Raw genomic sequence first — 26,777 nt, forward strand, 5'->3', positions numbered from 1 at the left:
TCGAAAGCCTGGATAAAAAGATTTGGAAAAAAATAGATTGGAATCGAGGCAATAATATAAAATGTGTACTAACCACCCCTGTACATTAGAGAACAACCGATTCTTCGGCACATGTCTACCCGGACATTTCGGCATGAGAAGGACTTTGAGTAATACATATATTTGAACAACTGGGATCACAATGGCGTCCTTAATTGAGTCGTGCGGTGGGTGTAGCGCACAGAGGCTTGGCAGCATTGTTGATGGCAGATTGTATATTATTTCACACAAGTCTCGTAATAAGAGAGAAATTACGTCTTTTGTTCAATTTAGATTCTCTATTTACCGAGATGTCCCCGTTAGATTCGTATTTTTATTCATAATCGATAACGTGTAGCGGGTGGGCAACTAAAAACGCCCGTCGGCCATATTTCAACAACCGATCATATTACAGCTTCAAGGGAAAGACCGAAAAACACGGTGGAAATCATTCCCAGTATTTCAAGTCCGCCTCTAGGGGACGCGTTTTTCAAAATAACCAATAACCTAACCTAACAAGTTCCAGCTTAAACTTTTCTAATCACTCCCCATCTATCTTCGTTTTTCCCGCCATTTTCCTCACTCACTGTCCGCTGCAGTTCGCTATTTTCCGTTTTCGCTAACAAGACTTCCAGATTTTCAATCAACTATCTAATTTTTTTCGTTTCTTTACTAAATCTCAAGTTTTCTTTTTTGGTTCGCTACAATCCTTTTGCGGCGTTGTTTGATATTTTCAAATCCATCTACTTCTATTACTATATCGTTTGTATACGAGGTAGTATTGATGTCTAGTTAGCCTAGACCAGTTCCATTCCATAAACAAAATATCGCGTTACCATAGCAACGAACAATAACTTAATAGAAGTGTAAGTGTAAAGTTGGTAGTACGTGTATTTGAAAGGATTAAGAGGTAAGCAGATTTACGAAGATGTGCTTAATACCCTTGGTGATGAATGTCCTTCGTATGGGACCGCGAAAAATTGGATTGCAAGTTTCAAAAAAGGTAAATTTTCCATTTAAGATGTTGACCGATCGGGAAGGCCAGTCGGAAGACCGTCGAATTGGGCTAAAACGGATATTTGGTGCAAAATGGATCCACAAATGTTTGAATGTTGACCGAAAGCATCGCGTTCGATCTGTGCTCGATTTGAAAACGAATTGTTACTATGGATGAGACTTGGGTACATTTCTACGATCCAGAAACGAAGCAACAATCGATGGAATGGCGACACTCTGGTTTTCCAAGACCTAAGAAGTTTCGTGTCCAAAGTTTTTTGGGATTGCCATGTAGTAATCATGATTGATTTTTTGGATAAGGGTAGAAAAATAACTGGAGTTTACTATTCGACATTACTGACCACTCTACGGAAAAAAATTAAATAGAAATATCCAATTTTCATCGGTTCTAGGTATCTGTAGCCGGTTATTTCCGATTGAAAATACCCTCTTCTATTCTTTCCATCTATTTTAATGAAAATAAATAAAAAAGAGCCGGGAATGTTTCTATATTTTACCTCTTCTCCATCCTAAACTCTCCCGATGTTTTTCCTTTGGTCGTCGCTTTAATTTTTCGGGGTATTCCTATTTTTCCCTGGTTTTATGTATGTCGAGTTGAATGCTCTTTTTAAATTGATAAATTTACTAATTAACCCCTTTTCCTCTTCCATTTTCTCATTGATGTTTCCCCCTTTGTACTTTTGTACTTTCCTGTCTTTTGTTTCTTTGTTATCACCTTCACCAACTTTTTCTATTCTTTGTTTTCCTTTTTCTGTAACTTCCTTTCTTCATCCTCAATACTTCTACCGTTTTTATTCTCATATTTTCATTACCTTTTTCTTCTATTTTTCCTTTCTTTTTTCTTCTCATAGCTCCGGTTTCGATCTGCTATTATTGCCGTGTTTTTCTTTTAAATATTCTTTCTCGGCTTTGTTTCTTGTGCCTCTTGCTTTCTTCTTTTTTAGAAAAATAACGGAAAAAGAACCTTCTTCTTCTTATTTTTCATCGAAAACTAAATGTAAACGAAACAATTAATACACTAAGTGATGTCACGAACATAACCTCAAAGTACGAAATTTTTGAACATCGATTGTTAACCCATAAATAACGAAGACGTAAAATAAATTTTAAATGCACCTTAAATTATTAATTGCTCTCATAAATATGTAGATAACAACATTGAGAGAGAGTCGACGGAGTCTCTACGGTGCGTGAGTTTGGTTCCGTTTTATTCGGCGGCGGTCAAGGTTGAAAACCGGAGGCGGACGTTGAGTGGAACAACGACCATCGATGACCTACCTTCGTGTTTCGCTTGGGCATTTACGTATCGGATTTAGGGCGAACATCCTGTAATCATTTTATTTATATAGTACAGGAAATGTATAACCGAATAAAAAAATACTGTACGGGGCCGTCGAATACGTTTAATTAATAATGAGGCTTAAAATGCCCCAGCTATTGAGTCGATTGAATCTTGTAAGCGTGTAAATTCAAATATTTATTCATCAGCGCGATGTTCGTGAGATGTTTAATTGTTGTGCTCGACGACGAGTCGAAGTTGACGGTTCTATCGCGAACAACAGCGAACGGGGCGAGCACGCACATTTCCTACAGATCCGGTTTGCTGAAATTTGCGCACAATTCTCCCGTTTGTGCACGAAATTCATTTTGAAACGGTTCTACTTCTACATTTAGTATGTCGTTCTTTAATGTTGGGTCTTCTTGGTCGATAGGAATCTGAGAGATGGAAATTATCGAATCTGTTATGTGATATTTCGACTAATAAGTAGTTACAAACCTCTCCTTGCGATTGCACGCCATTGGAGATGTCGACATCGACTATATTCGTCGAGGCATTAGCCAGGAAAGTAGTTGTTGTCTCCTGTGAACAACGACAGAATACAATTTGGAAATATCGAATTTCGAAATGATTTCAGAGGTGAATAGTAGTAGATAATTGTCGCAACTTTTTAAACATGATTCGTTTAACAATATTTCATTTATTATCCGTAAATATTTTCGTTTTCTCGTACTATAAATACCTATAAACAGATTTTTTTTTTTTTTTTTTCGAACGGCTATAAAACATCACTTTCTTTTTTTGGTATGGAGATGCATCGTCCGTCTTGCATGCCGTAGTACCTTTTGTCTTGTTTCAGGAGGAGAAACTCGGTTGATTCGTTCCGCGTGAGAGACCGTAGAAAGTACTTTTTTTTTTTTTGGGTTTGACTCACCACATCCGACCAAACAAATAATAAATACTAGAAATAGTTATTTGTTGGATTGCACTTTCGATTATGTGGTTTTCTAGGGAAACGTTTTTCAAGCTTCGGCTTTCCGAGCTTTCGAAATCTGTCATAAAACTATTTATGTCGTCCAATGACGTTTGACATTTGACGTTTAATTTGTTCATTTGTTTACACGAGTTTCCTTTTTACATCGATTTTAATTCTATTGTACAATTTTTCTAGAAACGAATTGTAGTTTTGTTATTTTCGTAAGTTCGCGGTAAATCGAATTCCGGCACGTCTAAACGACGTTAATCACAACTTGTTTCGAATGTAAACCATTAATTAACATACATGTAACGAATATTCGGTTCTTCATGTCACTTTTGTGCTCTTTGGCGCATTGAGGCAATTGAGGCGCATACAGAAATGTAGGTCGAACGAATACCCAGCGGACAGGATATTTATTTATTTATAACAGTTGAAATGTTTGTTTAAACATTCGAATTTGCTTTCTCGTATAAATTTTCGTTAAATAAATATGACAATCAATTTTTTTTATAATCTACAACTTTTACAAGAAAATTCGAAAGTATACACAATTAAAAATATCAAAAAAACAAGACTTGAATGCAAATGTTTAATTTTGAGCGTTTATGTGGTGGGATTGTGGCAAAAATTAAACACCAAAGTCTACTAATTCTAATATATTCCGAGCTTTCGAATGCCTATGTATTAATCGTCTGGGAATTAATTAGTTAAGAATTGTGGGGTGATAAATTTATTAATAGTTCTATCAAGCGTTAATTTTAATATTGATTCGTTTAATGTTAAATGTTCCTAAAATATTTAATTTTTCTGTAAGGTATGTTAGGAATATGAAATGGAACGAAGTCTTCGCCAGCTAGATTATGAGCGTTTTTGTGGTGGGATTGTGGCAAAAATTAAACACCAAAGTCTACTAATTCTAATATATTCCGAGCTTTCTAATGCATATGCGTTAATTAATGTTTAATATTTTTTAAAATACATAACAAAATGTATCACACCGCAATTCTTAACTAATCAATTCCCAAAACGATGAATCATATATTCGAAAACTCGGAATATATTAGATAGATTTTATGCTTTTGAATAATTTATGAAAAAAATCATATAAAAAAGGGGTTCGAGGCTCAATACACATAGAGCAATTGAAAAGAATTTGAATTCAAAAGTGCCAGAAGTCACTAACTGTTTGCAAACCGATTTAGAACATGTCTTTGCACGCACACCAGACTCAATTTTGACCCAAACCTCACTGAACGATAGATCAATTTGGTTTATATAAAATTTCCAACAATTTTGAGCGTCCCAGACTTTTTTTTTAATAATTTTTAAAAGATTTTGTCACAAAACTCGACTCCCAAGGATGCTCGATTCAATACAAGTTATAGGCGGCGATTCAAAGTTTACCAGAAACTTGAAAAACTTAGAAAAGTGTTTCCCGACTTTTTTTGTACCACGCCCCATTTTATATTTACAAAAATATACATAGAATTAACAAATAAAAGTAAATAAATTTTCAAAAAATATAATGAAAAACCGCAATTGTATCAAATGACTCAATTTTCGAATTGCCCCTCCTTAAAAATCGAATTTCTCCAACGAGGGGCGTGGGCCTCACATTGAGATACACCGATTCCGAGTTGTCCAACATAATCCCACCTAGAGCATCCTCAAGACCTACTTAACCGGCGGACGTGGCTCGTAAACACCGAGTTGTCCTGCAGACGCCCGGAATGTCAATTTATCTCCTTTAACTCCTTCTTTTGGAGCGCCTTTCCCGAACAGTACAACCTACAGAAATTCACGGGCATAAATATAGTTCAAACAAAACGAAAGTTTCACTGGAACGAATTAGGTAATGACCTGTTGAAGCGAAAAATAATCTTCATCCATTGGAACCTTTGAGAGGCGTTGCCAGCGAATCAACAAATCAACAGATCGAGTTTTTTTTTTAACTGGTTGCTCCATCTGTAGTCCGCCGCCATCCGAATACAAATGTTATTCATTTCAAACTGGTTGAGCCGGCTTAAGAATCAAGAAATTTGTACTGCTGAGTTGGAATTTCTGGAACCGTTGGTGGTGATATTCATACTGAACACACTATTACTACACCAACACTCACAATTACACCAACTGACGCACGTTTCGATAACCAAGTTATCGTCTTCAGAGACTGGAGGTAAACTGTTTACCTGTGGTGGTGTAAACAGTGTATTAAGTACAAATTTATAGTGATTGTATGGATATAATGAGCAGCTAGATCATTTCATCAATATTGTTGTCCATTTTCCAAATTTTCTTTTCTTTTTTGGTCGTACGATTAACTGACTTTTCCACAGTTTCCGGACAGTTTGACATCAGTTTTTAAATTTGAACTGTCTTGCTGTATTGTAAAACCCAAAAATCGTATATCCGGGAAAATATTTTTGGAAATAAAATAGATATTTCTAGATCTTAAGATACGGCCATGTCATATTCGATACGCAGGGTTTTCGAACAGTCCAAACCGTTTTCGAACAAGACTTATGATAGTCCGAAAATTTGTATTTTTGAAATATTTAGATAACCAAATGGTGATTCTAAAAAGATATCCACGTACATACATTACACATTTTCAATTTAAATATAATTATTTAACCAAGGTAATTTTTATTTCAGGTAAGAAATTGTTTGTCGTCTGGATATCCTGGAACTAGATTAAAGGTATTTTTATATAGTATGTTGAATAACAATTCATTTTGGACAAACATAAATCGAAAATTTGCTATTATAGAAAATTTCATGATTAAGCTACAGAACTGAAATTTTTTATAATTTCCCTCATACCCTACACACTGTTGCCACCTCCCCTGAAGCTTTCGGATGTTTTTTTTCTTTTTTTTTCTTTCGAATCGAAATCGACAAATCGGGACTATAAGGAGGAGGTTTCGTCTTGCTTACCAGGAGGTTACCATAGTACTGCGCGTTCGTAGTTCATTGTTTGACGAGGAAATTTCCTCACGTGTCCAAAAACACGGTACTCGACCCTCCTCCATTCCATAAACGCGCGTTTTCTCCAAGCGGTATACCCGAATCTTGTCTGCGGTGAATATTCGGTGAAAGAGGTTTGTTGGAGCTGGTCCTGATATAGGTCCAATTTCACACATGTCCTTCGATGTCTTTAACTGTCCCTGTACAACATCCAGTGCAGCGACACAAAATTTTTCGCGCGTTTATTAAAAAATTTCGCTTAATATTTGAACCACCCTCGTAATTTTGAACTAAAAATTCGCATTTTGGGCATCAAGTTTTTCGGAATGTATTTATCGTTTCTACCCGATATAAAACTAATTGAAGTAATGTACGATTATAAAAAAAAAAATAATAATAAGGAATTTTACAGCTTTCCATTCGTGTTCGATTTCACCAACAATTTTATCAATGCCAATGGCAAAAGTTTCTATTACCTTTTACTTTTGATTTCTCCGTATGATTGATCATGTTCAATGACCAAACATTGGCCGTTTCGAGACTTTCACAAGACCAAACGTTCAAAAAATTTCAACAGGTGACGGTCAGCCGAACGTTTACAACGATTTCACTTTCTTTCACATTTATCTAGATCATTATTAACATAAAAATCGATATTTGTTTCTCCAATTTATGAAAAATTGAATAACCCGAACTAATAAAAAGTGAAATTCCGATCAACCCGAAATAAAAAACAAAAAACCGAAACATCCTCACGCGTTTCAATTAATCCACTTTTCCCATCGCGTCTCGTCGCCTACCGTACTACGAAACCGCAAAAGACTCACAAACCGAAAAAGAAGAAGATCAACAAAAAGAAAAAACAACAAACAAACGAGACGTTTAAGAAAGAAGAATAATCAAACCAAGTGACCTAGTTGTGTGGGTGGAAGCGGTTGTTGCTAGCAACGCAATCTCATGTTGTGAGACTCGACCGGCTCATGTCGATGTAGGTTAGTGCAGTCAGATCTCGAAGCGACGTTGCCACAATCGACCGTTCGTACCATCGGACTTGCTGGTAATTATTCGTAGTAATCGACAATCGGAACCACATTTTCTAATATCGAAAAAAATGTAGCATTCCCAGTTGCGCAGCAACAAAATGGGTCGTAGTATAGACAACACCCAGTATTACATACGTACAAGGTCTGGAAATCATCCGAATTCCACGACAATGACAATTAATTGGTAATTTCCCAGGCCTCTAACTTGACGACTGTATCAAAGTAGTTGTAATAGCAGATAACAGAATTTTCGAAATTTTCGTACACCGCCTGCTCAATTCCATCTTCAACTATTTTACCTCGTAACTCAGCCTTTAGCTTTGCGAACGAAAAATAATCGGACGAGACTAAATCAGGACTATATGGTGGGTGTTTAATCTCTAGTATACATGTAGGGAAATTTCGAAATACGAAGCGGTGTGGACTGGAAAATGGTAATGGAACAAGCGTACGCCTCGGCTGATATTACCGCGTCTTTTTCCGATAATTTGTCACGGTAATATGCAGCGTTGACTGTTGTATTTCATAGAATACCCCCCAGTCGAATCAAAATATTGCAACCGTCACTTTTTTGGAAGTTTTCCATGGCCTTTGCGCTTTTTTGGAATCTCTTCACAATAGACGACTTGACTGAGTGGACCGAGCATTGAACTTGTCACTAACTCGTGCATAAAGATTTTTGCGAACGCATTTTGGTACCAAGAAAGGAAATATGGGCTAGAGAAAGATACTGGTGCCAAAAGAAGATAATGCGCAAAGGAGAAATGGCTACAAGATGTCGAGGTAGGAATGATCGAATGGAAAGAAGATCGGATCCAAGTATCTGACATGGAAAATCGGTTGTTAGACAAAAGTCAATTGCCGGAACATGTCGCAAAGAGAAATCGATTCAAGTCTTTCAATCTCCAAACTAAAATATTGAAAACTAAATCGACTCCGTTGATTCAGAACGTGTTGCCGCCGAGGAAACGTAAGTCGCGCTAAACCGAATCTTTAGAAGCAGCGTTAAAGATCTGCTCGCTTTTCAGTCTGCCGAATTTCTTGTCGAAACGTCTCGCCGGTGGTTTCTATAATTATGTCGGTTTTTACTAAAACGTGTACCAGGTATGCTATTAGAACATTAAGGAAGTTATAAAAGAGAGGTTACTTGGGGTCGAACGATTATCGTTTCAATGAGGAAGTTGTGTAGCTGTAGTAAGTATTTTTACTTTGCCGGTTGGCGCATTTTTTGACCGATGATACGGCCAAGTTTTAAATCTGCTGCCCCAATGTGATTTCCGAGTCGCCTGAATTCGACCGTGCCATAATGTAAATATACCCAAATAAGTCGAAAAGGAAGAATGAAATTTTCCGATATCTCGGTTCGTTTTCGAGATATCGATATTTGAAGTTGGAAAAGTTAACCTAACCTAACTTAATCTAACCTAACTTTATCGTGGTGTACTTTGAGTGTAAAATATTGAAAAATCGTGAATTTTTTACAACTAAAATTGTCTAAAAAAAAATTTTCTTCGCGTGAGGATTATTTTAGTTTTATTTTATTATTATTTCTTATGGGGGGCTTCGCCCCCTTGCCCCTGGACATTGGTCTGCTCAAAAGCCGCAGGCCGCGAGGAACGGGTGAGTTTGGAGAGGGGAGATGGGGGACAGATAAATTCGGATTTTGTAGCGAGTAGATTTGGAATAAATTTTTTATAGTGGCTTTTCTTATTCGGTTGATTTCGTCGTTAAAAATAGGATAATGCAGTAGTAATAAAATAACTTTTGAAAGCATTCAAAACGTACTTTTTGTTCGAAATTACTAATTAAATGTTCAAACTATCATTCAATATTTTTCTTATTTTTTATTTTATTTTATAAATAATGAAAAACAACCGACAATTTTTTATGAAAGTGAAGAAAGTTTTCAAAAATGGCCCATTTTGTTTTAAAAATCTGTTTTTTCCAATATAATTTTGGAGTAAATAATTTGATATTGAATTTGAACTCTGTTCAATAAAACAAATTTTGAACTAACGTTTGATTATAACTTTCAAGTATCGATATCTCGAAAACGAAGCGAGATATCGAAAAATTTCATTTTTGATTTTCGACTTATTTTGGGTAATTATACACTTTCACGTTTTTCAACTGGTTTTTTGGCTCTAGAAAATCGAAAAATGGATGGATTTTAATGATCTCGGTCTCAAAATGTTCCATTTTACGGCGGATTTATAAAAAAAATTAGTAGAAATAGCTGAAATGAAAATTTCTCAAATCGTAAAAAAAACGGTTTTGCGAAATAATCCTTTACAAAAAATTATCTCATTATCAGATAAAGTTCTTATATTTTTTTTTGTATTCTACATAAATTAATAAACAATTTAAAAAAAAAATCCAAAAAGAATGATTTTTTCAGTTTTTATAGCTTAAAATGGAATCGATGAAAAACAATCAATTTTCGTGAATAGTTTCGTACTATATTCTTCAATTTTAATAGTTTTTGGACCATTAAAAATCGAAAAATAGATAAATTTTATAATTTTGGTCTCAAAATGTTCCATTTTACGACGAATTTATGAAAAACGCGGGGGTAGTGACCGAATTTGCGATTTTTAATAGTTTTGAACCTTAAATAGTAGAAAAAGTTTTTTTTTTTTCAAAATATTCATTTTTTTATGTAAATTGCGAAAAAAAATATACGAACTTGATTCCACGACGTCAGAAACAGTTACGAAGGATTATATGTAGAAAGTCATTTTTTGCATTTAAAGTCATGAAACTGTAAAAAATATTTATTTTTTTTAATTTTCGTATTTTTTTTATAAATCCGCCGTAAAATGGAACATTTTGAGACCGAGATCATTAAAATCCATCCATTTTTCGATTTTCTAGAGCCAAAAAACCAGGTGAAAAACGTGAAAGTGTATAATTACCCTAATTAAATCTTCAAATTATCATTAAAAATATTTTTTTTATTTTATAAATAATGAAAAACAATCGACAATTTTTTATGAAAGTGAAGAAAGTTTTCAAAAATGGCCCATTTTGTTTTAAAAATCTGTTTTTTCCAATATAATTTTGGAGTAAATGATATAAAAATTAAATTTATATTGAATTTGAAGCGATATTCATTTAAAACGAAGCATTGAAATCTGTTCAATAAAACAAATTTTAAACTACAACGTTTGATTTTAATTTCAAGTATCGATATCTCGAAAACGAAGCGAGATATCGAAAAATTTCATTCTTCATTTTCGATTTATTTTGTCTTAATTAAGCCACTACTAAATGTGCACAGTCTCCGTTCAAAAAACAAACATTTAACGTAATTTTTTCTTATACTAGAAATTTTTCACAACCACCCATTTACGGACCCATAAAACGTTTTTCGTCAATAAAATATTGTAATTTGATTATTTTCACGAATACGACGGTTATTTCTAACAAAAAAATTTGAAATCTTTAAATTCAGTTTAGGATATTGTATTGTGGACCGTTAACGACCCTTTGGACGCTAATATTATTTTTATTCAATTCTAAAAACCCTCGTAGATACCTCATTTTATAAATTTAATAATTTTTTTTTAAATACTTTTAAAAATATGCATCGATTCATTATAAATTGGACGGCATTATACGCCGTTATTGAATATTAAATTATAAAACGCAAATAGACGAGTAAAACGTAAGGGCGTCTGGTTTAAACAGGATACCAGACGTGAACTGAGACCTTTTTGTACCCCATTTGTCTATTAGAACTTATCTGACATCGCCGTTTTAAAGTTTGACATTTTTAATGGTAAACGTACTCAGAACTTGTTGTACGATACATGCTATTTGAGCTGTTTTAAGACACTTGAAATATTCATTTTGGACAAAAAAAAAGGAATTAGATTGCAAACATTATTGTGCGTGTGATTAAATATATCTCGAAAACGAAGCGAGATATCGAAAAATTTCATTCTTCATTTTCGATTTATTTTGTCTTAATTAAGCCACTACTAAATGTGCACAGTCTCCGTTCAAAAAACAAACATTTAACGTAATTTTTTCTTATACTAGAAATTTTTCACAACCACCCATTTACGGACCCATAAAACGTTTTTCGTCAATAAAATATTGTAATTTGATTATTTTCACGAATACGACGGTTATTTCTAACAAAAAAATTTGAAATCTTTAAATTCAGTTTAGATTATTGTATTGTGGAGCGTTAACGACCCTTTGGACGCTATTATTATTTTTATTCAATTCTAAAAACCCTCGTAGATACCTCATTTTATAAATTTAATAATTTTTTTTTAAATACTTTTAAAAATATGCATCGATTCATTATAAATTGGACGGCATTATACGCCGTTATTGAATATTGGATTATAAAACGCAAATAGACGAGTAAAACGTAAGGGCGTCTGGTTTAAACAGGATACCAGACGTGAACTGATACCTTTTTGTACCCCATTTGTCTATTAGAACTTATCTGACATCGCCGTTTTAAAGTTTGACATTTTTAATGGTAAACGTACTCAGAACTTGTTGTACGATACATGCTATTTGAGCTGTTTTAAGACACTTGAAATATTCATTTTGGACAAAAAAAAGGAATTAGATTGCAAACATTATTGTGCGTGTGATTAAATATATCTCGAAAACGAAGCGAGATATCGAAAAATTTCATTCTTCATTTTCGATTTATTTTATCTTAATTAAGCCACTACTAAATGTGCACAGTCTCCGTTCAAAAAACAAACATTTAACGTAATTTTTTCTTATACTAGAAATTTTTCACAACCACCCATTTACGGACCCATAAAACGTCATTAAAATTTAAGCGGGAATTTATCAGCATATGCGCAACTTTTCGGACAACCCTCGTATATAATTTTTCATTTAAAAATTTTTACATTCCGCTCATTTTAATAGTTTGAAATTCTACTACTACATTTTACAATTTTAATATGTATAGCGGATTGTTATTGGGTATACGGCAACGTTGTTAGATTCGCCGCCTCCGCGAGGTGGGGATTCGAAGACTTTCCATACTGATACACCGTCTCTCGTCGAATGAGACGACGACGACGAAGACGATCAGTCTCATTTAAAGTTTGTTGTGTCGAACACGTCGCCGTAAGAACGTTACCGATAGGCATGTGATCGTGAACGCGCGCGTAGTTGTTGCCATGAGCCCCGCATCCGCAGGCAATCTAGAAGTGGAACGTTACATAGGTGCTTGTTTGATATCGCAAAACCGAGTCAAAAACAAACCGCCGCCGCCGCAACGACAAGAACAATATAATAATAATAATAATAATAATAATAGGGATGTGACGCAGGATATTTATCGAAAACATCACGTCAATTATCGCTTGCAGAGATGTCATTCGGTGGAAACTTGGAACGGCGGCGGTATGCCTTTTATCACTTTCCCCCATCATCATCATCATCATCAACGAAAGGAAGATCAGAATTCGTTGGCTAAATTGGCGGTGCACACCCAGGGCGCCCCTTTGATTTTAACGAAAACTTTCCACCACAGAAAAAACAGACTCGACAGAAACAACAATGGAAAAGTGTACGAAAATTCGATAAACAAGAAAAATGTCAAGTGTCAAAATAGTGCGGACGCTGCGAGCGTCGCGAGTGACGAAAGTTCCGGTTCGAATAATTCGGAAACGTGTTTACCGCGCATCATAAAACCGAGGAAGAGACGGAAAAAAGAGAGGAAACCGCCGACGTTATCTAGACCTTTAAGTCAAGATTCGTCTTCTACCGATAGCGCCAGTCCCGACGTGGAAAACAATCGCATCGATTATTTATCGTTAAGTCCTTTTAATTTATTTAATTTTAGTCCTTACGGCGCGTTAATGTTTCCCGAATCTTCTAAAATCGTCGATCGTTTGAACGATATCAACGAAACGCCCAAACTCCATCATTCCTTCGAAGACATCGAAGAACCAGACGAAGGAAAAGATATTAACGGCAACCAATCGACCAGTAACTGTCAGTGTAGATATTGCGATCCCAGCGGACAAATTTGGGACGTCGATAGGGAATGTTACTCGCCCTTTTTAACGCCACCTTTGAAATCCTTCAAGTATCCCAATCCGGAAGAGGTTTCCTATTATTCTTCGCCGATATCTACCGATTGTTTGGAGCATACGTTGTCGTCGATAACGTTGGAAAGTGACGGCGTTAAGAAGATCCCCGTCACGTCTTCGTCCAGAGACCTTGAAGTTTCCACCGAAATCGTCACATCTTTGAACGGTCACAGGGATTTGGAAATCAAGTTTTTTTCCACGCCCTGTCATGTGGATAACGACGCAAAAAATGATAATGGTACGAAAAAGTGTAATTTCGAAAATGATTTGGGATTAAATTTAGAAGAATGATTTTATAATGATGTCCATAAAAATTTTTTTCGAATTATCGTAACCACGTTCAAGTTTATTTATCTATACGAGTGGCGTGCTAATTGTCAGGGGGTATACAGAAAATTAGTTAAATGCAACGACGGATATACAGATTTGTCGCCTGTAGCCTATTTCAATCATATAAATTACGTTTTTCGTCAATAAAATATTGTAATTTGATTATTTTCACGAATACGACGGTTATTTCTAACAAAAAAATTTGAAATCTTCAAATTCAGTTTAGGTTATTGTATTGTGGACCGTTAACGACCCTTTGGACGCTAATATTATTTTTATTCAATTCTAAAAACCCTCGTAGATACCTCATTTTATAAATTTAATAATTTTTTTTTAAATACTTTTAAAAATATGCATCGATTCATTATAAATTGGACGGCATTATACGCCGTTATTGAATATTGGATTATAAAACGCAAATAGACGAGTAAAACGTAAGGGCGTCTGGTTTAAACAGGATACCAGACGTGAACTGATACCTTTTTGTACCCCATTTGTCTATTAGAACTTATCTGACATCGCCGTTTTAAAGTTTGACATTTTTAATGGTAAACGAACTTGTTGTACGATACATGCTATTTGAGCTGTTTCAAGATACTTGAAATATTCATTTTGGACAAAAAAAAGGAATTAGATTGCAAACATTATTGTGCGTGTGATTAAATTCATTCATTCATTCATTTCATTGACTTCATTGAAATAAATCTCACATAGCCACGCCACTGCTTATCGCACACCGTCTAACATGTACATTTCGAACAAATTGTATACATACGCTTTCCGACAGCTTCGGTTAATACAAATGCATTTACGATTCGATGTTTTCATTAATAAACAGCGGAGATGATGAGTCCACGTGGACTGAAAGTTTGTTAGATGTTTTATACGGGGAGTAAACATTATTTTTCCTTTCTTAATTTGGTATGAGTGACGTGCGTATTTATGAAATATTGATTGATAAGCTGCAATTGATATTGAAAAACTATAAAATTTGTATGTAGTGAAACTAAGAAAAAGTTTTAGTGGTTTCATTTTTACACAGGGAGAATATTTTTCTAGTCTATCGACAATTTTTCTTCCAAGATATATTCATTCATGCTCAGCCTGTATTTTCGTCATCATCTTCAAGGCGGTTGTGTATATGCCTTCTGGAAGTATTTGGGAATCATCCAGATCTAAATTTTCGATTTTCTCTAGTAGTACAGCAACTGGAAGGGTTTTTTTTCCAAAAAACATTCCCCAAAGTCTTAACTTTCTATAGTCTTTTCGTCCTCGATAAATTCATCCATGCTCAGCCTGTATTTTCGTCATCATCTTCAAGGCGGTTGTGTATATGCCTTCTGGAAGTATTTGGGAATCATCCAGATCTAAATTTTCGACTTCCTCTAGTAGTACAGCAACTGGAAGGGTTTTTTTTCCAAAAAACATTCCCCAAAGTCTTAACTTTCTATAGTCTTTTCGTCCTCGATAAGTTCATTCGTGCTCAGCCTTTATTTCCGTTATCATCTTCAAGGCGGTTGTGTATATGCCTTCTGGAAGTATTTGGGAATCATCCAGATCTAAATTTTCGATTTTCTCTAGTAGTACAGCAACTGGAAGGGTTTTTTTTCCAAAAAACATTCCCCAAAGTCTTAACTTTCTATAGTCTTTTCGTCCTCGATAAGTTCATTCGTGCTCAGCCTTTATTTCCGTTATCATCTTCAAGGCGGTTGTGTATATGCCTTCTGGAAGTATTTGGGAATCATCCAGATCTAAATTTTCGATTTTCTCTAGTAGTACAGCAACTGGAAGGGTTTTTTTTCCAAAAAACATTCCCCAAAGTCTTAACTTTCTATAGTCTTTTCGTCCTCGATAAGTTCATTCGTGCTCAGCCTTTATTTCCGTTATCATCTTCAAGGCGGTTGTGTATATGCCTTCTGGAAGTATTTGGGAATCATCCAGATCTAAATTTTCGATTTTCTCTAGTAGTACAGCAACTGGAAGGGTTTTTTTTCCAAAAAACATTCCCCAAAGTCTTAACTTTCTATAGTCTTTTCGTCCTCGATAAGTTCATTCGTGCTCAGCCTGTATTTTCGTCATCATCTTCAAGGCGGTTGTGTATATGCCTTCTGGAAGTATTTGGGAATCATCCAGATCTAAATTTTCGATTTTCTCTAGTAGTACAGCAACTGGAAGGGTTTTTTTTCCAAAAAACATTCCCCAAAGTCTTAACTTTCTATAGTCTTTTCGTCCTCGATAAATTCATCCATGCTCAGCCTGTATTTTCGTCATCATCTTCAAGGCGGTTGTGTATATGCCTTCTGGAAGTATTTGGGAATCATCCAGATCTAAATTTTCGACTTCCTCTAGTAGTACAGCAACTGGAAGGGTTTTTTTTCCAAAAAACATTCCCCAAAGTCTTAACTTTCTATAGTCTTTTCGTCCTCGATAAGTTCATTCGTGCTCAGCCTTTATTTCCGTTATCATCTTCAAGGCGGTTGTGTATATGCCTTCTGGAAGTATTTGGGAATCATCCAGATCTAAATTTTCGATTTTCTCTAGTAGTACAGCAACTGGAAGGGTTTTTTTTCCAAAAAACATTCCCCAAAGTCTTAACTTTCTATAGTCTTTTCGTCCTCGATAAGTTCATTCGTGCTCAGCCTTTATTTCCGTTATCATCTTCAAGGCGGTTGTGTATATGCCTTCTGGAAGTATTTGGGAATCATCCAGATCTAAATTTTCGATTTTCTCTAGTAGTACAGCAACTGGAAGGGTTTTTTTTCCAAAAAACATTCCCCAAAGTCTTAACTTTCTATAGTCTTTTCGTCCTCGATAAGTTCATTCGTGCTCAGCCTTTATTTCCGTTATCATCTTCAAGGCGGTTGTGTATATGCCTTCTGGAAGTATTTGGGAATCATCCAGATCTAAATTTTCGATTTTCTCTAGTAGTACAGCAACTGGAAGGGTTTTTTTTCCAAAAAACATTCCCCAAAGTCTTAACTTTCTATAGTCTTTTCGTCCTCGATAAGTTCATTCGTGCTCAGCCTTTATTTCCGTTATCATCTTCAAGGCGGTTGTGTATATGCCTTCTGGAAGTATTTGGGAATCATCCAGATCTAAATTTTCGATTTTCTCTAGTAGTACAGCAACTGGAAGGGTTTTTTTTCCAAAAAACATTCCCCAAAGTCTTAACTTTCTATAGTCTTTTCGTCCTCGATAAATTCATCCATGCTCAGCCTGTATTTTCGTCATCATCTTCAAGGCGGTTGTGTATATGCCTTCTGGAAGTATTTGGGAATCATCCAGATCTAAATTTTCGATTTTCTCTAGTAGTACAGCAACTGGAAGGGTTTTTTTTCCAAAAAACATTCCCCAAAGTCTTAACTTTCTATAGTCTTTTCGTCCTCGATAAGTTCATTCGTGCTCAGCCTTTATTTCCGTTATCATCTTCAAGGCGGTTGTGTATATGCCTTCTGGAAGTATTTGGGAATCATCCAGATCTAAATTTTCGATTTTCTCTAGTAGTACAGCAACTGGAAGGGTTTTTTTTCCAAAAAACATTCCCCAAAGTCTTAACTTTCTATAGTCTTTTCGTCCTCGATAAGTTCATTCGTGCTCAGCCTTTATTTCCGTTATCATCTTCAAGGCGGTTGTGTATATGCCTTCTGGAAGTATTTGGGAATCATCCAGATCTAAATTTTCGATTTTCTCTAGTAGTACAGCAACTGGAAGGGTTTTTTTTCCAAAAAACATTCCCCAAAGTCTTAACTTTCTATAGTCTTTTCGTCCTCGATAAATTCATCCATGCTCAGCCTGTATTTTCGTCATCATCTTCAAGGCGGTTGTGTATATGCCTTCTGGAAGTATTTGGGAATCATCCAGATCTAAATTTTCGATTTTCTCTAGTAGTACAGCAACTGGAACTGGTTTTTTTCCAAAAAAAAATTAGTTCGACAGATGGCCAAGGGTTTGTTAACGACCCAGCAAACAAACACGGTTCATCATCCACGTACATCCTACTTAAATAAAATAAAATGAAGACATTTATTCACAAACAAAAATATCCCGATAATTTTCGAAAAAATTGATAACTATTCATAAAAACTTGGGTGACAGTGTCTAAAAACTTGGTAAAATGATTACTCGCATCTTATTTTTGGTAGATAATTAAACTTGTGTTACCATTTAGAGTAAACTCATCTTGTGAAGGCGTCTCATGTAAATAAACTTGAGTTTCACTATGGTTTTATTAAAAAAAAAAAAAAATGGAAATAAACGACGTTTTTGTACAATTTCTTTTCTATTTATTATATAATTGAAGTCGATTCAACTTCAACGTAGTCTTTCAAGCTTCTGGACAGATTTGTCTACATAACTTGTTCTCATACTAATTTTTATTAACACGTTGACTGCCAACTACGAAATTTTTTGCATAAATCAACCAAAAAATGATTTTTTTAAAAAAAAGTCCACGTTCTATAAATCTTTAGTGATACAGTTTTTAAATCGTGTTAATTTTAGGTCTTTTCTGGTTTTTTTGTTAATTTTTTAAAGGCAGATCAAAATTTGACGTTTCGAAGTGTTGTTTAAATTAATTTTGAATCAGAAGAGACGTAAAACGTATCAAAAAGTCTAAGAAACTAGAGGTATTTCTCTTTCGTATAGAACTGAACGAATTCGTAAATGAAAAGTACAAAAACGTATTTTTTTTGTGAAATTTCTCATTAAAGTCAAATCTATTTTATCTGTGAATACAGATCATAGACAAACGAATATTCAATAGCTTCCAAATCTGTTTTTTGGCAAAGTATAAGAATGAGTTTGATCGTGAGTTTATTGACGAACCGCCTCTTCGGGATGAGTCATAATTTTGGTTAAGATCTTGTGGAGGAAAAAAAATTTATGGACATCACTTTTTTGTGACATTCATAGAGCTGCGTAACTATAAAAGTGAAAGTGTTTAGTTTCTTGTATCAAGAATACTCAAATACTAAACGAAATTACGAAAAAAAAAAATAATATTTTCATAGTGCCTATAAGATTTTTTTGACAACAAAAGTTATTAACTAAAAATGTGTTAACAGATCGAAATTTGATATACCCGACATTTTAATTATATTTGAAAGGTATAATTTTCAATAGTTGTATAACTTTATTTTCATTTTTTAATGTTTTCACTATCGAGAATCGAAATGACATCTATTTTGAAACAATTTGATTTGACGGGGACACATTCCTTTGATCCACTCAATCATTCATCCGTTTTTTACGTGGGTGGTTAACTCGGTCATCTTAAACCACTCAAAAACACTTGAACGCGACTAAAATTCATCGCCATACACTCGTTTTCAATAAATTACAAGTTTCATGTGAAATATCACAACAATCCGTAATTTTTACATCAAAACTATACGAACGAAGGAAACGGCAATACTGATTTGTCTACAGATACGGTGTTGAAAGTCTTTAAACTTTGACGCGTGCTTACTTTTTTTGCTAAAAATTTCAACAGTACGTTTTGTAACCAGTATATATACGGTTTATCTCAATTTCTGGTAAAACTACAAGTCCTATGGAAAAAAGTCAAATGACAAAGTTGTGGGTGTTGTGGAGATCTACAACTTTTGTATTTTCACTTTTTTTATATAACCTCAAAATTTATGTGGAAAATTCAAAAAATCGAGTTTTTTGTGTTTTATTTTTGTTTATTACGGCTTAAACGGCTATACTGATTTGTCTACAGATACGGTGTTGAAAGTCTTTAAACTTTGACGCGTGCTTACTTTTTTTGCTAAAAATTTCAACAGTACGTTTTGTAACCAGTATATATACGGTTTATCTCAATTTCTGGTAAAACTACAAGTCCTATGGAAAAAAGTCAAATGACAAAGTTGTGGGTGTTGTGGAGATCTACAACTTTTGTATTTTCACTTTTTTTATATAACCTCAAAATTTATGTGGAAAATTCAAAAAATCGAGTTTTTTGTGTTTTATTTTTGTTTATTACGGCTTAAACGGCTATACTGATTTGTCTACAGATACGGTGTTGAAAGTCTTTAAACTTTGACGCGTGCTTACTTTTTTTGCTAAAAATTTCAACAGTACGTTTTGTAACCAGTATATATACGGTTTATCTCAATTTCTGGTAAAACTACAAGTCCTATGGAAAAAAGTCAAATGACAAAGTTGTGGGTGTTGTGGAGATCTACAACTTTTGTATTTTCACTTTTTTTATATAACCTCAAAATTTATGTGGAAAATTCAAAAAATCGAGTTTTTTGTGTTTTATTTTTGTTTATTACGGCTTAAACGGCTATACTGATTTGTCTACAGATACGGTGTTGAAAGTCTTTAAACTTTGACGCGTGCTTACTTTTTTTGCTAAAAATTTCAACAGTACGTTTTGTAACCAGTATATATACGGTTTATCTCAATTTCTGGTAAAACTACAAGTCCTATGGAAAAAAGTCAAATGACAAAGTTGTGGGTGTTGTGGAGATCTACAACTTTTGTATTTTCACTTTTTTTATATAACCTCAAAATTTATGTGGAAAATTCAAAAAATCGAGTTTTTTGTGTTTTATTTTTGTTTATTACGGCTTAAACGGCTATACTGATTTGTCTACAGATACGGTGTTGAAAGTCTTTAAACTTTGACGCGTGCTTACTTTTTTTGCTAAAAATTTCAACAGTACGTTTTGTAACCAGTATATATACGGTTTATCTCAATTTCTGGTAAAACTACAAGTCCTATGGAAAAAAGTCAAATGACAAAGTTGTGGGTGTTGTGGAGATCTACAACTTTTGTATTTTCACTTTTTTTATATAACCTCAAAATTTATGTGGAAAATTCAAAAAATCGAGTTTTTTGTGTTTTATTTTTGTTTATTACGGCTTAAACGGCTATACTGATTTGTCTACAGATACGGTGTTGAAAGTCTTTAAACTTTGACGCGTGCTTACTTTTTTTGCTAAAAATTTCAACAGTACGTTTTGTAACCAGTATATATACGGTTTATCTCAATTTCTGGTAAAACTACAAGTCCTATGGAAAAAAGTCAAATGACAAAGTTGTGGGTGTTGTGGAGATCTACAACTTTTGTATTTTCACTTTTTTTATATAACCTCAAAATTTATGTGGAAAATTCAAAAAATCGAGTTTTTTGTGTTTTATTTTTGTTTATTACGGCTTAAACGGCTATACTGATTTGTCTACAGATACGGTGTTGAAAGTCTTTAAACTTTGACGCGTGCTTACTTTTTTTGCTAAAAATTTCAACAGTGCGTTTTGTAACCAGTATATATACGGTTTATCTCGATTTCTGGTAAAACTACGAGCCCTATGGAAAAAAGTGAAATAGAAAAGTTGTGGGTAATACGGAGATCTACAACTTTTATATTTTCACTTTTTTTACATAACCTCAAAATTTATGTGGAAAATTCAAAAAATCGAGTTTTTTTTGTGTTTTATTTTTGTTTAATACGGCTTAAACGGCTATACTGATTTGTCTACAGATACGGTGTTGAAAGTCTTTAAACTTTGACGCGTGCTTACTTTTTTTGCTAAAAATTTCAACAGTACGTTTTGTAACCAGTATATATACGGTTTATCTCAATTTCTGGTAAAACTACAAGTCCTATGGAAAAAAGTCAAATGACAAAGTTGTGGGTGTTGTGGAGATCTACAACTTTTGTATTTTCACTTTTTTTATATAACCTCAAAATTTATGTGGAAAATTCAAAAAATCGAGTTTTTTGTGTTTTATTTTTGTTTATTACGGCTTAAACGGCTATACTGATTTGTCTACAGATACGGTGTTGAAAGTCTTTAAACTTTGACGCGTGCTTACTTTTTTTGCTAAAAATTTCAACAGTGCGTTTTGTAACCAGTATATATACGGTTTATCTCGATTTCTGGTAAAACTACGAGCCCTATGGAAAAAAGTGAAATAGAAAAGTTGTGGGTAATACGGAGATCTACAACTTTTATATTTTCACTTTTTTTACATAACCTCAAAATTTATGTGGAAAATTCAAAAAATCGAGTTTTTTTTGTGTTTTATTTTTGTTTAATACGGCTTAAACGGCTATACTGATTTGTCTACAGATACGGTGTTGAAAGTCTTTAAACTTTGACGCGTGCTTACTTTTTTTGCTAAAAATTTCAACAGTACGTTTTATAACCAGTATATATACGGTTTATCTCGATTTCTGGTAAAACTACGAGCCCTATGGAAAAAAGTGAAATAGAAAAGTTGTGGGTAATACGGAGATCTACAACTTTTGTATTTTCACTTTTTTTACATAACCTCAAAATTTATGTGGAAAATTCAAAAAATCGAGTTTTTTGTGTTTTATTTTTGTTTATTACGGCTTAAACGGCTATACTGATTTGTCTACAGATACGGTGTTGAAAGTCTTTAAACTTTGACGCGTGCTTACTTTTTTTGCTAAAAATTTCAACAGTGCGTTTTGTAACCAGTATATATACGGTTTATCTCGATTTCTGGTAAAACTACGAGCCCTATGGAAAAAAGTGAAATAGAAAAGTTGTGGGTAATACGGAGATCTACAACTTTTATATTTTCACTTTTTTTACATAACCTCAAAATTTATGTGGAAAATTCAAAAAATCGAGTTTTTTTTGTGTTTTATTTTTGTTTAATACGGCTTAAACGGCTATACTGATTTGTCTACAGATACGGTGTTGAAAGTCTTTAAACTTTGACGCGTGCTTACTTTTTTTGCTAAAAATTTCAACAGTACGTTTTGTAACCAGTATATATACGGTTTATCTCAATTTCTGGTAAAACTACAAGTCCTATGGAAAAAAGTCAAATGACAAAGTTGTGGGTAATACGGAGATCTACAACTTTTGTATTTTCACTTTTTTTACATAACCTCAAAATTTATGTGGAAAATTCAAAAAATCGAGTTTTTTGTGTTTTATTTTTGTTTATTACGGCTTAAACGGCTATACTGATTTGTCTACAGATACGGTGTTGAAAGTCTTTAAACTTTGAGGCGTGCTTACTTTTTTTGCTAAAAATTTCAACAGTACGTTTTGTAACCAGTATATATACGGTTTATCTCAATTTCTGGTAAAACTACAAGTCCTATGGAAAAAAGTCAAATGACAAAGTTGTGGGTAATACGGAGATCTACAACTTTTATATTTTCACTTTTTTTACATAACCTCAAAATTTATGTGGAAAATTCAAAAAATCGAGTTTTTTGTGTTTTATTTTTTATTTATTACAAACAACATTTTTTTTTCACGAAATTTTGTGAAAAGTTGACTTTTTATGTCCAATATATACTGTAATTTATTTGATTCGAAATATTTATTTTTTCACGTAATTTTGACATAATATCGAAAAAGCACCCTAATTTTCAAACGAAAATTCTCCCGTTAAAATATCACTTTTTTTTAAAAAGTCAGTGAGATTTTTATTCGTTGAAATATCTACTTTCTGTTGGTGTAAAAAAATATTATCATCACCATGGTAAACTTTTTCAGAAAAGGCAAAAAATAAAACGAAAAAATCCGCATCCGATTTTTTTTTTTTTTTTTAAATAATTATGTACAGTTTTTAGATATTTATTAAAATTTTAAATTTTAATAAATTTTTTCATCAATGTAACATAGAATGTCACATTTTTCGTGTAATTAAAATTCAAAAAAAAAAAAAAAAATTGAATAAATAATAAAAAATTTCGAATTCGAATTTTTGCGTCTTATTTTTTACATTTTCTGAGAAACTTTAATATGGTGATGGCCAATTTTTTATATTATCAGGAATTAGAGATTTTAACGAGCAAAATACTCACAGAATTTTCCAAAAAAGCTGATATTCTGACGGGAGAATTTTCGTTCGAGGTTGTTTTTTTGGTAACGTCAAAAATATTTCAAATCAATTAAATTACATTATATATTGGACATAAAAAGGTGATTTTTCACAAAATTTGGTAAATAAAAGGATTTTTTGTCAAAAATAAAAACGAGGTTTTTCGAATTTTACACATAAATTTTGAGGTTATGTAAAAAAAGTGAAAATACAAAAGTTGTAGATCTCCGTATTACCCACAACTTTTCTATTTCACTTTTTTCCATAGGGCTCGTAGTTTTACCAGAAATCGAGACAAACTGTTTTTTACCCTTAACCCTTTCAGCCCTGGATACAAAATGAGGCTCCAGAACGTGGATACTTTTTTTGGAAATTCATAAATTTTATGATTTTATTCTATCACATGTTTATTATCAGATGTTTTTACCATTAAAAATTTATTTGTCACAAATTTCAAGAAAATTCGTGACGTCAAGTATCGAAAATACAATTTTCAGGCCCCAAAAATTTCTTACTGGCCATTTTTTTCGATTCACAACGTGCGACTCATGATTTTTATATATTTTTCAACACTGGATCACGTTATTTATTGATTTTTTTAAAAAAAAAAACGACTTTTTCCAAAATAGTTTCGCCTCCTCTGTTAGTCAATCTAATAGACCTGTTCCCCTATGTACCGGGGCCATCTTCCCTTTGAGTTAGTGACCCTGATCGAGCTCTGGGTGCAAAACTTGTACCCTTAACCCAACCAATTCGATTTAACTCACTCAATATTTTGTATTTTCTTCCAAATTCCACAGTCTCAAAGTTAATGTTCGAGTTACGATATTGAGCATGACATTGAACTATAAGTTTGTAATTAACGTTTTGAAAACAAACATCGCATGCAAAATATCCACCTCGGTCCGAGGACGAAACAATTTTTTTTACTTGTAACATGTTTTTTCACTCGAATAACTAACAATTTATTAAGAAAATTGCGTTGCGACTGAAACGTATTTAAACAAAAACTACACACAACTTTTTATTATTTTTCTATACTGTTTTTTCTTGTGTGTACCAGATTTTCAATAGGACATTGATGATTTATAATTCAGGGGTTATTCGATAGAAAATTTCTTGCTATTTATAAAACAGAGCCAAAAACAATAATAGAAGTTGCAATTAATAAAATAGACGATTCCGTATCGAAGCGTCGTAGACATCGGTCAAAAACAAGTGAATTGCGATTCAAGAATTCAACTCAACAGCCCAAAATTTTATACTTTTATGAAGAACAGTTGGAATATGTGATAGAAGAAGAGCAGAGAACTTCCTGGGAATGATACTTGATCAAAAATTAACATTCTGATAAATCAGAAACACCAGTAAACTTAGTGAAACAAGAATCACTCTGCTAAACTGTTTGCCGTTCCAGAAGCAGAGTTTCAGAAAATTGGATCCAAGAATATACTTTCAACAATATCCCAAACATCTTTTTGTCATTCATATTAAGATGGAGCCACTGCTTGCAGAAACAACAAGATTGGTTTCATGTGGGACCCAAAGACACTTTTGAACTACCTGAAAGACTTCAAGCTACGTGGTAAAATCTAGATCTAAATCGAAGGTATTGGACCTTGATCAAACCATTCTTTGGCATTGTTTTGATACTCTGTTGCTTTTTTGAACCCCTTCTGGCCAATTGACTAACCGCGGTCGATCTGTTGGAGTTTCTTTTGATCAATGTTCAATCCAAGAAGAAGGTTACAATGGCTAGGTCACTTAGAACCAAAGGACTCTTGAAACTAGTTCCATGGAAGATACCAGAATAGTATGATAAGACCTTGGAGAAAAAAAACATCCAGAGCTGGTGAGAAAAAGCAAGATACCGGAAGAAGTGGATAGAAATTACGAGGCTGTGGACCTAAATGGTCTGCGGTAGATGTTTTTGTCCAATTTTGAATCTTTGAAACGTTGCCGTCGTTGTTTTCTATTACAAATTTTCTATTGGCGCACATTCTTGAACCACCTCGGCCTCGATTTGTTACAGAACCATCGTTGTTTGATTCGATACGATAAAGTTAATTCTAATGTGATAGAATTTCAGTTTCAGGGTATTTTCATTCCTCAACTTCTACAGAAGTTAATTCTCGACTTTTGTAGGGATCTGTTTGGAGTTTTCGTGGTATAGAACGCTTTTGAATGGTTTTTTTTGTAACAACTTACTTGTTAGGTTCCATATGGTTTTGACCGTAGTTTCTCCAAACTCTGTACCATCTTTCTATCACTACAAAAGTCCATACAAATTTTTTACTGTAAACGATTTACATTTTTGAACATGAAATATTTGAAACGTCATTGGTTGTCTTCAATCAGATGATACCAAATTAATTGATTTTATTGGAGCAGAAATTGACAATTACATTGACATTTCAAGAAACTTCGATCGATTCGATTTCGTGCAATTTTTCAATGGAACGTTTTTCATTTAGTCATTACATAAAAATCTAATCGATCTCGCTGGAAACCTTTCTACGATACAAACAAAAACATTAACCGTAACGAATCCAATTTAGTTTTAACCGAGCTCTCTATCTTCGCACACTACTTTTCGCTAATTTCTTCACAATAGGTTGCTAAATTGGCCTGAATAACAATAACCTCGTTTCGCAGATGATTAGGTGCCCCAAGTTTTTGTTATTATAATTATGTAACTGAACTATTGCTACCGTTGTTTTTTTTGTTGTTACCACCGAAGAAAAACGATTTTTTTCTTAACAAATATCACTCACCAAAAGTTAGATCACATCGAGAAAAATGTATTAAGCCGGTACTACACGATACGTCCAACGTTTGCACTCCTTTATCTGCACGAAGAATCCAAATTTGTCCTAAAAGTCGCTTTCCAACTTTGGCTGAACATATTAAACGAAGTTTGGAACCTAAAGCCGGTATTATACGATACGTCCAACGTTCGCACTTCTTCATCTACACGAGAATCCAAATTTGCCCCAAAAGTCGCTTTCCAACTTTGGCTGAACATATTAAACGGAGTTTGGAACCTAAAGCCGGTACTACACGATACGTCCAACGTTTGCACTCCTTTATCTGCACGAAGAATCCAAATTTGCCCCAAAAGTCGCTTTCCAACTTTGGCTGAACATATTAAACGAAGTTTGGAACCTAAAGCCGGTATTATACGATACGTCCAACGTTTGCACTCCTTCATCTACACGAAGAATCCAAATTTGCCCC

The 26,777-nt window shown here is 33.8% G+C and overlaps 2 protein-coding genes across 10 annotated transcripts in view; both read left to right on the plus strand.

The window, feature by feature from the left end:
- The window catches only part of LOC130899561 (CCR4-NOT transcription complex subunit 6), a 140,863-nt gene that overhangs the window by 25,255 nt on the left and 88,831 nt on the right, over positions 1–26,777 (plus strand). The window lies entirely within an intron of this gene.
- On the plus strand, positions 12,277–23,073 carry LOC130899562 (uncharacterized). Of its 2 annotated transcripts, XM_057809589.1 has the most exons (3): positions 12,277–15,889; positions 16,081–16,849; positions 17,041–23,073. In XM_057809589.1, exon 1 carries the CDS (start codon positions 12,466–12,468, stop codon positions 13,672–13,674), a length of 1,209 nt encoding a protein of 402 aa, XP_057665572.1. In that variant the 5' UTR covers positions 12,277–12,465; the 3' UTR covers positions 13,675–15,889; positions 16,081–16,849; positions 17,041–23,073. The 2 variants fall into 2 exon arrangements, with proteins under 2 accessions (XP_057665572.1, XP_057665571.1); XM_057809588.1 differs by having other exon boundaries at positions 16,081–23,073.

The sequence above is a fragment of the Diorhabda carinulata genome, chromosome 11, assembly GCF_026250575.1.
Source record: "Diorhabda carinulata isolate Delta chromosome 11, icDioCari1.1, whole genome shotgun sequence".
NCBI classification, from domain to species: domain Eukaryota; kingdom Metazoa; phylum Arthropoda; class Insecta; order Coleoptera; family Chrysomelidae; genus Diorhabda; species Diorhabda carinulata.

Bases quoted from the DNA above. Each gene is read 5' to 3' on its own strand.
- LOC130899562 (XM_057809588.1), top strand. From the start codon at position 12,466: ATGAGCCCCGCATCCGCAGGCAATCTAGAAGTGGAACGTTACATAGGT.